Genomic DNA, 13,779 nt, shown 5'->3' on the forward strand with positions numbered 1-13,779 from the left:
AGAAGTTCTTCCGCTTTTGAAATCGGAGTTTAACAACTCTTATGAACTGAACTTTAGCGCTGTCAACAGAGGCAAATATTCACTGTGCATTATTAGAGCAGTCCAACTGCTTGCTCCTTCCTTTTTGACCACAGGGCCCATGTACATACCTAGCTTGTCCTTAAAGCAAATATTTTGAACCTAGATGAGCTCATTTTGGGATAACTTAGATAAAAGCATCCTGAAAACTTCAGGTTTTTTGGATTCCTTGAGCACTTCAGCTACAGATATGCACTAGACAGTCTCTCGCTCCTCTCACCTACTTCAGCTATGCTGCCAAGCAAGCCAGCAAAGGAAACCTATTCACACTTCACTTTTTTTTTCTTTTGTGATAAACAGAGGAGCCCAGAAGTTTTATAAAAACTGAGTTCAGGGTGATAGTAACTTTTGGATAGATAATTTTGGGGCAAATGTACCAGTGAAACCTCATGTGAGCCCTCTGCACATGGGCAGAACCTCACTCTAAAACATGTAATATAATAAAGCATGAAACTGGTAAAATATTCCAATAAGATCAATTAACAGAAGTTTTGGGGGTGTGTGTTTTGTTGGTTTTGGGGTTTTTTTGTGGTGGAACTGAAACTCCAAAAGTGGGTAGCTGTTAAGGCATAAAGGGCAACATCAGAAAAAGAGGAATTCTAGAGTGAAGATTTTTACGAAGATAAGCATACCCAGAACAGGGCAAATGTACAGCCTGACACTTTTTTGCAGTCCTGTTATGCCATCAACATCCTCATACTGCTAAAAAGTATCACACAAACTGTTTGAGGGTAATACAGCCTATTCACTGAAAACCACCGAGGACCCTGCTGATGCCATCGCATACTAAGGGGAACTTTGGGCTGTCGGGTGCACTACGGAAAGGATGGATTATTTTTTCATAGTCATTTTGCATAGTCATTTCCACCTACAAAAAGTGAATATATCACACTGCTATTCCAATTTAATGGTGTTTTTCACCATTCATTCTATACAAGCATAACTGATGGCTCACGTTGTAGGACAAATGAGAAGAATGAGCCCTTTAATAACAGCCACATTTAGGAAATGTTACCACTTGTACTGAAGATAGCGTCTCTCTTTCTATTGACTCTGGAGCCCATAATGGTAAGGGCCTAATTTTTCCATCAGCTTTGTAAGACTTAATTTGTTAAGACTTTGGCTGAAATCTGAGAAAGGCTGAAGCATTTTTCCGAGGTGCCAGAAGTGAGGGCATTTTTGCATTCTGATCTTCTGACAGATTTTCTCGGATCCAATATCTGCCGTTATTTATACAGCTCTGTTGGCATGTGTGGCACTCTGCAGGCTAGTAAAAAGTCAAGAACCATGCTCTGGGGAGTTCATCATCTAAAAATTGGCATATAATTTAATGAGTAAGGACAAGAGAAAACAAGATAAATAGAAAATTGCTCCTGGGAAAGTTCCTCTGTTTATTTTTAATCGCAAAGAATGCAGATCATTCAGGCTGCTTCTGTTTCAGATTTGTTTCTTTTTTGAATGATTAGACATGCAAGAGAGAAAGAGGTCAGACACAGTGACCAAAAGTTCCCCTAGGAAGGATGAAATAGAAGCTACAAAGGGAATAAAAAATTTTGGAACCAAACCGTCTTATTCTCCTGCCCTGCCTCTCCTTTGTGTTGCCAAAGAACAAACCAGCAGATTTCAAGGGGAAATCTTTTTATTTCCTGAAAACTGGGGTATTTTCAAGGTGATGCAAACCCACCCACCCATCACTCCCGCCTTTCCTGGGAGGTGCAGTGTGAAGTCGGGGTGCAGACTGTGCACAGAGGGGGGGGCTGCTGCAAGCAGGGATGGAGCTGGGACACGCTCACGTACCTTACTGCAGTTGTAGGACCACCCTAAAATACTCTAACAAGTGTTTGGCCCTGGAACCGCTGAGAACCAGGGGAGCTGATATGGAGTTCCCAGTACGTTACTCCTTTCCATCCCACTTGACATTTTTACCTGCCTTCTCCTGCAAAACAACCCAGCCTACATTTAGCAAACACTTTCATATCATCAAGTTTAAATAGACTTTAATTTTTCTCTGACTTTGCACTCGATGTTGTCCCCACAGAAAGAGACATGGCAATTATATTCTGAGTAACTCAATTAGTCCTGAAATACACAACAGTGAGCATTGTATATTTTCTCTATCATCTCATCTATAATGCTTGTGGAATTTTTTTTTTAAAAGCTTCATTTTTCTCTGGCAATTCTCCGCTGATTATTAGCTATAAATAGATTATATCGATGCATGTAAAAGCCTGCTTATTTTATAAGCTACTGCTATAATTTTATTTTAAGGTAAATGACAAGGAACAGAGGAAAAAAGCACATATGCTAGAGATATGCAAGATGATAGTGCTTAAAACTACCAGTCAGGTTCTCCTCACCTACCCTGATTCCAAATGCAGGAACAGGTAATACAGCTGAATTACAGGCCAACAGATTTACTTACTTGGAAGAAAAAAACCCAAAACATACAGAACAAATACACTGTTGCAAGATATTTCCAAGATTCATACGGAATTAAACAGAAACAGGAATATTTGCAGTTACCGAAAAAAAAAAATCTGCCATGCGTCCCACAGAAGGGACATGCACTAAACTTGATGTCTTAGGGAATTAAGTTTTCAGTGTATAGTTCTCAAAAGAAATTGGTGGAAAGTGGTATCAATTATTTCAGCATTAAAGGATAAAGCTGGGAGTAAAGAAGACTTTTCTTCTCCTGGACTGTGTATACTGTCCTGTTGTATACATAATTAGTCCATCTTGATATGAATATTTTTCCTTTCTGTATAGTTATGTTACCTTGGTAGAGAAAGCAATGGAGGAAATAAATTGGTCATCTTGACTTTGGTAAGAAAAAAATTAAATCCTCTTTCTAAGATGGAGGCTAAGTACACCCAGTCAGCTTGGTAAAACTAACATGACCGGGAATCAATAACATGCTGCGACTCAAGGTGCTGAAGGCACACAAGTTCACAGCAAAACTATATTAAAGAAAGGAAGATTCACTTGTGAAATGGAGAATATCACTAACACAACTCAATATTAGCTTTCAATTAACAGATGTAGCTTTTGCTATACGTCGTGAAGCTCAGACTGTTAGACTTAAAATAGAAAAAGACAGCGAACAATGAAGAAAGAAATGCTGGCCTCTTTTTGCTTTCTTTGCCATGTTCTAAAGGCAGTCTCCAGTTGTTGAAGGTCACGATAGTACATTATCAGCTCAGCAGAAGCCCAGTGATGAGATCACATCAGTCTTCACAAATGAATGTAAAAGAAAGAGTTTGGTCAGCATCAGACCCCAATCTCTCGTGAATCGGTACAAACTATCAGCAGCGATCTGTGGGCAGCAGACTAAGGGATTTGAAACGGCACATGTTAGAGGATGAAAGTGGGGGATGTACATGTACGCAATGAGAAAAAGATGAGCTCCTCAGAAGTCATTTTGCATAGAGGCAAAGGCTGCTGCATCTCCACTCCTGTCAGATTTGAGGTTGATGACTCTCTCAAACCCAATTTTCCTGATGGAGCGGAGGAGAGACTCTCCTGCTCCTGTATCTGTTACATTTCCTCCGACCTGATTTGCAGACTGGCAATGATAATGTCTTCTATTGCTGTTTTTTAAATCATAAAAATTGAAAACAATCTAGTTAAGGGCACAGACAAAAAATCCCCAAAAGAGCACTGGGGACAGGAGACATATGCCAGATTTTCTCAGATAATGAGCTTTTGAAGCTCATTTTTTGGTATAAAAATTTTGTATCAAAAGAGAAGTTGACACTTTTTCTTTTCTTGTTACAGTAGAAAGACAGTGTTTGGCATATGCAAAAATCTTAATATTGGACTTGCACCAGGAAATGAAGCCAGGGGATCAGGCCAGGAAGTACGTGCTCTAAAAAATGGGCAAATCCATGATGGCAGTGGCTGGGGGACAAAACACTGGCGATTTCAGGATTGTTGCAGTATGAAAGGCTCCATGAAACACAATGAATGCCCAACAAGTGTTTGGGGTTTTTTTTAAAAGCTTGTTCTGAAAACGTTCCAGAATACACTTCTACTTTTCTCCATTTTGCAAACAACTGCAGGGCAAATTCAGGGCAACTCCGTTCCAGAGAGATGCATTCTCCAAACAGGGCTGCTAATATTAAAATATCCCCAGTGCCAAGTTTGCAAGTCTGAAGACACCCTTGTGAAGCAATGGTATGCTAACTAAATCATACTGTCCATAATGTGTATAATCTGTTCTGTGTCATTGGGAGAAGCAGGTGCATCCCCTCAAAGAGCTTTCATAAAGTGTTCTTTCTCTGCATTTTTAGACACAATTACTTTGCAGTAAATGTATATATTTGGGAATTTTATAAATAAATTACATGGTGAAACAATCCCCATTAAGATGCTAGAAGCTACCATACAGGTTTCAAGAAACCAGTCAATATAGCATTATTCTTTTTTTACTTCCAAACAATAGCAGCATGGTCTCTAAATTCATTTGCACACTTCTTTCTCTTACCAGCTGTTGCCCTTTTGGACCCCAACCAGCATACTGAAGCTTTGCATTGCTGACCTCAGGGGGAAACAAATTCTGGGGATCCCTGCAAAAAAGAGAAAAATGAGATTTCAACTTCAGGAATGTCCTTGTTTAAGCTGGTTCACATGTGCCTTGGAAATCCACCATGACCTCATAAAGCATCTTTCAGCTGGAATCATCTAATATTTAGTGCCAGATTTCAGTAGATTTTTTTATTGTAAGGTAAGCACTATACATACCACTAGCAAGCATTGGTAAGATCAAGTATTTAACTGACAATTCCTATTTCTTATTAACAAGAAGTTAAACAGATTAATTCCACTGCTGACTTGCCTAAGCCTTAAGAATTAGTCAAGGGATGGCAAAAAAGTAATTGTATTTATCAACACTGATGATGTCCACAAAGGATAAACAATAATTATATTTTTGAATCATACTGTGACAAGAAAAATATAATTTCATCTTCTTCACCTCATGTATCTAATAATTTTCCTTTGAACATCATGGCAGGAAAGTTTAGCAACTGTATAACAACTGATATGCAGCCTGGCTTTGAAGGGAAAAGCTCCTATTCATACCAAATATCTCATCTTTTTAGAAAATAAAATCAAAATTCTTCTCTTGTTCTTTCATCCATTACCTTCACTTTGTAGCAGAACATCAGTAAGACATAGCAAATGCAATATAGAAAGAGGAGGCTTTTTTGGTAAATGTCAGAGCAGCATAATGTCATTTTATCATAGCACAGACAGCATTGCCTTCACTGTATTTATACTCAGCACAAATAATTTCATTACATATTCTGAAGTCACGTTGCCACAACTCTGTGAATAGTAATATTCTACAAACAAGAACACTAATAATGCCTGTATACAGTACGCCTCATTAGCAGATCTCAAACTACTTTAAAAAGTAAGGGTATTGTCATCACCGGTCCACAGGTAAGAATAACAAGGCAAGTTGAGGCCAACATCACCCCAAAACAGAGAAAAGAGCCAAAGTCTGCCTACCCTTTCAGCAAAAGGCCTTCTCTGCTTGAACAGAGTTTATTTCTTCATTAAAGGCAATGTTTTCCAGATCATATTTTCAAAACAGAACAAAACTGAATGCAGTAATTAGATACTAACTGAATTCTCTTTATTGCCTGTTTTGTGACCTGGTGCTGTACCACAGTTACACTCCGGCTCTGCCCTTTCAGGCAAGAACTCCCTTGGCTGCACATTCCCGCTGCTCTGGGGCTGCTGTAGCAAGGCCAAGGACAGCAGGAAGAGGAGTGCTTAGAAATTGATTTTGTGCACTCTCTCCAACGTGAAAAAAACTAGCTTTTCCTGTAAGCTCCTGTTCAAAGGCCAGCTAGAATCAGGGCAGACCCTAGATGAGGACACCAATTTCCTCCTTCCATAACTCCTGCATTTGGAACAGCAACTTCTGCTCTCCTGCTAGAAGGTGGGTATCAGTGGTTATAAACCACAACCCACAATGTCTGCAAGGCCCCTGGGAAGAGGTCCATGGAGCCAATTAATCATTAAAGTGCTCGAGATGACAGGTTTGATGCAGATGGGACCCATCAGGAATGTGGAGGGGCAAGAGTGGTTTGTTGAGGCACAGACCCCTCAAGTCTGAGCGTACTGCAGGGTGCCCAGACAGATTTTGGCTCCGTAGGCAAAGTGTCATCCACAACTGCTGCCGGTGAAGTAAAATTGTATCTTTTCTTCTCATGGTTTTTAACCAGAAGGTTTCTTTGTGGGTAGCCTGAAGTAATTTTTGTAAGGTACGGATAAGAGAACACATAACTCTCATACTGAATTCCTACTAACAGCAGCCACAAAATTCCCATTGCAGTAAGAAGAATAGACATAACAACTTCTGGATCTTTTCAAGCTTGTATGCATTACCCACTTAAGTTTCAAGTCAGCTATTCCTGTTAAGACTCAATCTCTTTGGTTAGCTATCTTGATTATCTTAACAAAGAGTAACCTCTGAGTGCAGGAGGAAGAGAGAAAAATAGTGAATCATATAAAAACCTCTTATGGGAGAAAAAAAAACCCCTTCATTATTTGTCAAATGAACTATCTAGTTCTTGGGGGTTTTTTACCCATAGTGAGAAGAGGTACAAGATATTACAAATAGAGGGGGAAATATCATCTCTAAATAAATGGATTATACAAATTGTAAGAATTCAAAGCTGTAAAGCTTCAGATAACACAGATGGAGCTAAGGGACAGACACACCAATTACAGCCAATAATTCAGACCAGCGCTCAGACAAGTCCCGCAGTTCTGCTCACTGCATCATCTTTTAGAAGAGGAAAACTCTAACACAATGAGAAATGCTGCATAAACCAGCTTTGGTAGCTGATAAGGCTGAAGAAAAAGCACTCCGTTCGATCTACCAGCAAAGAGCTCTGCTGCAGACGAAAAAGCAAAGTCAGCTTCCCTTTCTGGTATGCCTGAGGAAAAATAAAATTGCATCTCCTGGGTCCTTCTTAAGTTGTTGAGAATGGCTGGGAAACTTCTTTTGTAGCAAAATCTTGTTTGCTTGCATTGAAACCTTTTGATACATATGCAGATAGAAAGGCTGACTGATGGAATTGCATTGTCTGGAGGTGCCTGATTTACAAACCTAGTTACCATAAACTGCCTCTATATTCAGCACATAACAGTATGCACGTCCAGGTTGTGATGTAGACCACTGAAGACAGGTGGGAGCCAGGCATCCATCCTCATGTTTGACTTATCCTTTTCTACCACAGGCTATGAAAGCAGTCTAAGATCCTAGTTTTCCCCCACAAACACTCCTGGGAGATGGATATTTTCCTCTTGGTAGATTTTGGGTTGTTCCTCATCTCTTCTGAAGAGAATCCTCTTCCCTAGAGTAGCAACATTGACTCCCTCACCTGTAGGAAACTTCAGTGTCATGTGCAAGGGGATCGAGAAGACATCATCTTGCCAAGCCTGATCTAGCAGGCTTCAGAGAAACTGTAGGAATGATCTGGAGATGGGCTGTATTAGCAGTGGCCAGGAGAGACCAGGCTGTCAGCCAGCCTGAAGGTGGCCAGAAAATGGATTTCAGCTACTTGTGAACCGTACTGTGAAAGACCAGATTCCCACATGCTTCTCAGGCTATGTTGGGTGCATGGTCTTTGGTGGAATATGCGTGCACTCCCTCCCTGGTAGCCCCAGGCAACCCCTTTACAAACCCATTCTATCACCTTTAGAGAGAGGAGGAGGAGTTGTCTACACAGCTGCTCCAGGTGGGATGGCCACAACCCTCTACTTCTCAGATCGTCAAACTGAAAAACCCTTTTGGAGACCAGCTATCAAGCACATTTCTGATTATCTCATACTCTTCAGGTCCTTTAGCTCTCCTTGGTAGAAGTCCCTTAACGGAGTCAGACCAAATGCACACCTATATCCCAGGAGCACTTGTCCATTTCCCAAGTGCTGCATAAACGGGATCTCATGCCAGTCAGCTCCTTCTGGGAGGTATGTTACTGCTGATAAACTATAGTCCTCCATAGCTACACCCCTGCTTCTCCTCCTAAACACACTGCTTAAAATTCTTCTGTATTTTTTCTGGAATCAATCAATATTATGGGTCATCTGAGCCTCTCCAAAGAGCCAGTGCTCCTCACAGAGTCTCATAATTAGGCCTTGGTGGGATCTGAGCCTTCCCCTTGTGAAGTCATTTGTGCAGGATGCCGCCTTGGAGATGGACTATTGTGCAGGCAGCCTCTGTATCTCCTGTTATTGGTCTGCGTGAAGAACTAGGTTTTGCTGCATCCTCACGCCATTTTCACTACTTCCTTATGGAAAAGAACCTTAATCTTCATTTCCAGCCAAAGAAAAGACAAAGCCTTATTAAAAGATTGCTGTTCTTTCTTTCACTTCTTAAAATGATTCATTTTAAAGCCCGGGAAAGAAGGGAATAATAACGTTGTTTCAGGCCAGACAGAAGATGGAGCAGGTGCTGTATAAACTCTTCCACATTAAGATGACATTGTCTGGAGCTGAGGCTGTTAAACTGCTCCAGACACAGGCAAGATTTCAGCATAATGTTCAAAAAACACTACTGCCATACTAAATTGTGAAATTTGCTCATTTAGATGAAGCTTCCTGCCAAAAAGTCTCTCCTCAAAATTTCCGAATAATGAAAATTCCTGAGTGCAATTAGCGTGCTGCCTGCCAAATCATTTTTACTTGTAATTTATATTAGAACAGCTATGTAGAACAAAACAAACTAATCAATTGTATCACATTGCCTGGTTTTGACCTTAAAAAATACCATGATTAATGAGGAACTAGTTTCATAGAGATTGTTTTATTTTTGCCGAAATTTTTACATCAATGTGTTCCCTCTTCTGACATTTTCTCCTACTCTAAAGAAAACCAGTTTCCCTCAGAGACTTCATGGCACCGAGTCTCCTGCTGAGCACAAACATGACAAACTGTTCTATATTAAGTTCTTCAAAAGCATCTTAAAAAAAAAAAAACCACAATAGAAATTTTCCACTATAATTAAGGGAGAGGCTCCTTTTACTTCAAGAAAAATATTTTACAATGCCAGACTGAAAGAGTCGGAAACTGAAAAAAGCAGTTAAAGTCTGGGGTATGGTATAGGCTGTTCTTCTAGGGTCTGTTTTAATAACTTTTAATTTTAATTTTAAATGCAGAACAATAGGATTTGTATGGAAATTCTTTGCACATGCTGCCAATGTGAGCAAAAATGCAACAATTTGCACAAAAGGCTGCTCTGAAATGTCTACCCTCTAAACAAATAACCAAAACTATGTATATGAGCTGGAGTGAGTTTCTTAAGAAAAACTTCAAACCTCTTTATGCCATAATTTTGGAAAATATAGGAAAATATAGAAAGTATATTAAGATTAAAGCAGTATATGCAAAGAAGTTGAGGAAATAAAGATAGTTTTAAAAAAGTGTGTAGAAGGCAGATATATCCCCTCCTGTTATTTCCATCAAGCCAGCACTGAATATTTTGAAAGACAACAGCCCTAAACACATCGGCTCATGGTACTTTAAGACTTTTTCACGGTTAACTATAAAAAACTATCTATTTATCTATCATCTCAACTATCTGTCTCAGCACCAGAACTTCATGTCTTCACATCTACTTCTAATAGCATAAAATCAAACAGCAGCTTAGACAGATTTCTTCTTCCTTAGAAAGAAGGAAAGAAAAAAGAGATATAAACCACCATGTAGAGAAGACATCTGGAAAGGTCATAAAAAACTGGAAACTTCATCGTATTTAAGAGTTTTTGATGCATGATGAGAAAAAATTGCACCAGAGAAAATTTGCAAAATAAATAAAAGCATGTAAAACATATGTGTTCATAAATGCACAAAGAACCATAGATAAGGACTTGAAGAAAGAGGGAAAGATTTCCAAGAAGCACGAATGCCATTTCTTGAGAAGCAGAAACGCATTCTTAAACAATTAAATGACTTGTTTACTTCAGTATTCACCAAGGAGGAGACAGGTGCCATTAAGAAAATTGCTTCCCAGGAGATACACAGCCCTGCAGAGACTCACAGTGAGATAGAATAAAATATAATACAAATGGGAATCAAAGACTTGCCAGAACAGATAATCAAGAAATCAGACTGTCAGAAGATGCAACTAAAAGAATCCCCCTGGAATTCTAATAAGAGGGCTTAAATAGATGGGGAAGCCTCTTCCATTCATCTAGGCTTGTCCGCTATTAAATATTTAATGCGCCCATGCACACATACACATATTTTCCTTACAGCACTTTTGAGTGAAGAAACGTAGAAGGAGGTAATGAAAGCAATTTGAACTTCTTAATTTCAGCTACAGATACACATCAGATCATTCAGCTGTTCTTAAAAACAACTGAGCTCACCAACTATTTTGTCCAAGATGAATGAACTCTATGGATTTAGACCATAACAGACAAAAAGCAAGGGAATCTAAAACATTTGTCCCTAATTTGGCAATCCAGTCAGATTCAAGCCAACAATATGACCTCGGAGATATTTTTTATTATAGTCTGCCTGTGTCTGTAAATTATCCATCAATGTGGTACTTGGTACTGGGCCTGCAAAATTTTGAACAATACTAATACTATAATTTCAATTACTTCTCAGAAAAGAAGCCACCAACTTCCATTGTGAATTATGTAAAATGATGGCAAAGGCTTGCCCTTCTAGTGAAGGTCTATAAAAACTGATTTAAAAATGCAGCGGAGACTCATACATGGCCACGAGCCACAGTAATGCAGTCTGGAGGACTGCAAGCCGTTGATCAAAATCTCTAGGTTTCCCTGAGTAAGCAAACAGTGAAAATGCTCCTTAGATACTGGTAGCATTATTTTTAAAATGATGACATTATCATGTTTCTCATGTGACCTCTCTAAATCATAAATGACAGAGTGAATTTTTACTGCATTTTTTTTGAAGAACTTTTGATCCTGGAGTCACATTTTGTCCCCTAAAGAGACAATGAATGGTGATAGCATTCAGGTGATAAACAGAACCACTTAAAAGTAATTTTCTCTTACTCATGTAATTTTCTCTTACTCTGTAGAAGTTTCTCAGCCATCTCTGATCTCAGAGCTACTCAAGGCATGAGGTACGACACTGGATTTCTCAGGATTTCAAGTCTATTTATCTACGACAGAGGCGTGGAAAAAAGAAAATCTAAATATTTGAATGCTATCAAGAAGGCTAGTCCGAATTACAGCTATCCAAAGACCAGTTATCCAAAATATGGGCAAAAAATACAGGTTGAAGAGAAACAACCCAGTAAGCACTGAGATGTTTAAGAATGAACTGGGAAGATTTCAACGATAATGAGCCATGAAAGTACATGGTTCTTCAGAGCGACTCTGCCAGTCTCCAGGAAAGGATGTTTGTGATGAAACTGTAGCATTTTCTATCCAGCTGACCTTGTCTGACTTCCAAACCCTAATAAAAATATAGCACCATGATGTGATGCCTGCAGAGAGCAATATGGGATTATTAGTACACAAAATGAGATACAGTTGTGATCTCCTGCTACCAGAGCCAGCAGAAGTGCCTCGTTACAATACAACTTCACTGGACACTAGGTCACACTTCTAATTGAGGCAAGAGATTGATTCTTGCACTTGTGCTCTAAACTAATCTAACAGCTTGTGTTACTGAGAATGACTCTGTATTCTCCGTATCTTTTTGAAAACTTACAGTCTTTGAGCAAACCTTATTTCTTCTCATGTCAACAGGATAAGGAGATCTTGGAGGTTTGTTCACAGGTTCTCAAGATTATTGAAACACAATACTCTTTTAAACAGCCTCTCCAGCATTGGAAAAATATTCTCCTTATTTATAAAATACCACCCTGGCCCTACAGTTCTGCCCCATAACAGAGATGCATAAACCCCAAGTATACACGCAAAAGGAAACGTTCGCATTTGAAATGGGGTGTAAGTTTTGCCTTCACAACTCTGCATATTGAAGGTCCTTTCATTCCTCTGTCTCCTTCTCGTGTGTGACATGGGAAAGCAACCTTTTCTGTTCCTGTCCTCTCTCCTCAAATTTGTAGTGGAGCATTCAGTAAATGGAAGGTTAGGGTAAGGGGTGAAGAGACATCAGGGCTGGTGTGATGCAGTCTGAGCTATCAGCCTGGGATTATATCACCTTTGCCATAAAGAGACTTTCTCAGTGGTTACTGTATCAAGGAAAGCCCTGGCTGTCGCATCCTTTCTCCACCCAAAGGTCCTTTCTTGCACTTCTTAAATTTCCCCTGTATGTTCTGAGCTCTCCAAGGGGGCAGGATGCCTATTTTGGGATAATAAGATATTTTCCACCCATTAAATTTGGTTAGTGCCTACCTGTGAAGTGGTCACAGAACCAAATAGCAAGGACAAAAGGGAGCCCCAGGACACTGCTGAGGTGCACAAGTGCTACGGCACAGACTGCTATAAATCTTCCTCAGAGTTGCAGCACAGATCTCTATATAGTCCTCAGTAACTGAGCACAGGCCCCTGTAGAGCCCTCACTATATAACCTGAGCCCAGGTCCCATTAAACTCCACGACAGTGAGGAGATGCTCATAGTCCTGCAGGTTTGGGTCATCAAAACTGGCTTTTTTTCAAATGATCACAAAAAAATTAGTCTGTGTTTTGTAGCATGCGGTGCACATTCTTTGTGCTGTGTGATCAAACAACAACACACTGAGAGTTCGAAAAGGCTGAAAGAGTTTATCACCCAACCACAGCAACAAATAATCAAGACCCAGGCTGCAGGGTCTGCAGCACGACAGCAGCGGAGCAAAAATGGATGCCGAGGGAAATGCATATTTCTTGTTCCTATTTTAGTGGACATCCCCCCAGAACCTTGAACATTAGGACAAAGATGCAAACAAACAAAAAAAATCCCAATCCCCACTATGAAAATTCCACCTACAGAACAATTTTATTTCTGGGAAGGTGATGGACGGAAACAGCAATTGTATGGGCTTCAAAAATCTGGTTAGTTGCCTATTGGGTGCCATGCAATTGCACCATCATTTTCTACTTTTTATTTCATTCACCCTTATTTCCCTTTTCTGTCAAAACTCTATGTACTAACTCAACCTTGTTGAGTATGAATAAGGAGGAAAACCCATGCCAATGAGCAAAGTTTTGGTGGTGGTCAGCATTGCGTTGCGATGTGCGTGTACCCTGCAGCAGTGGTTTGGAGGCTGACCAGAGCCCGGGGACTAGAGGATGTTCATTCACCCTGAGACACATGAACAGTCCAAAATCCAGGTGAGTTCCTCACCAATGAAGCACAGTTTATTCCAGAACTGAATTTAATAGAACCCCTGCCTCCATTTCAGGGGGTGCTACCTCACACAGTCACTTATGGGAGGGTTTGCTTCAAACCTTTCTTCTTTCCTTTTTTTTTTCCCCGATGAGCCATAAGCTATTGACCTTTTCTGTAACATAAGGAGGTTGGTTGCTGGGCTTTTCTCTGCTAAACTGCTAACATCTAACTATTAATTACCCAAGATCTTTTTTCTTTTTTTTTTTTTTTAAGTCTCAGCAGTCATTTCTCTAATTCTTAATATCAAATCCTCCCATCAGGGGACTATTCATTATTATTATTGCTATACATGGTTTCTAAGGTGTCCGCCCACATCACAACTGACTCTGGAAGAGAGAAGCATGAGGAAGAGTTGCTTTGCCTACACAGGAA

At 39.8% G+C, this 13,779-nt stretch overlaps 1 protein-coding gene across 4 annotated transcripts in view; it reads right to left on the bottom strand.

The window, feature by feature from the left end:
• Positions 1 to 13,779, bottom strand: part of DPP6 (dipeptidyl peptidase like 6) — a 563,740-nt gene that overhangs the window by 103,644 nt on the left and 446,317 nt on the right. For all 4 annotated transcript variants that reach the window (XM_075746658.1, XM_075746660.1, XM_075746657.1 and 1 more), the window contains exon 7: positions 4,562 to 4,643. In XM_075746658.1, coding sequence (XP_075602773.1) covers positions 4,562 to 4,643 — 82 coding nt within the window. The remainder of the gene's footprint in view (positions 1 to 4,561; positions 4,644 to 13,779) is intronic.

This window comes from Balearica regulorum, chromosome 2 (assembly GCF_011004875.1).
Source record: "Balearica regulorum gibbericeps isolate bBalReg1 chromosome 2, bBalReg1.pri, whole genome shotgun sequence".
In the NCBI taxonomy this organism is placed as follows: Eukaryota; Metazoa; Chordata; class Aves; order Gruiformes; family Gruidae; genus Balearica; species Balearica regulorum.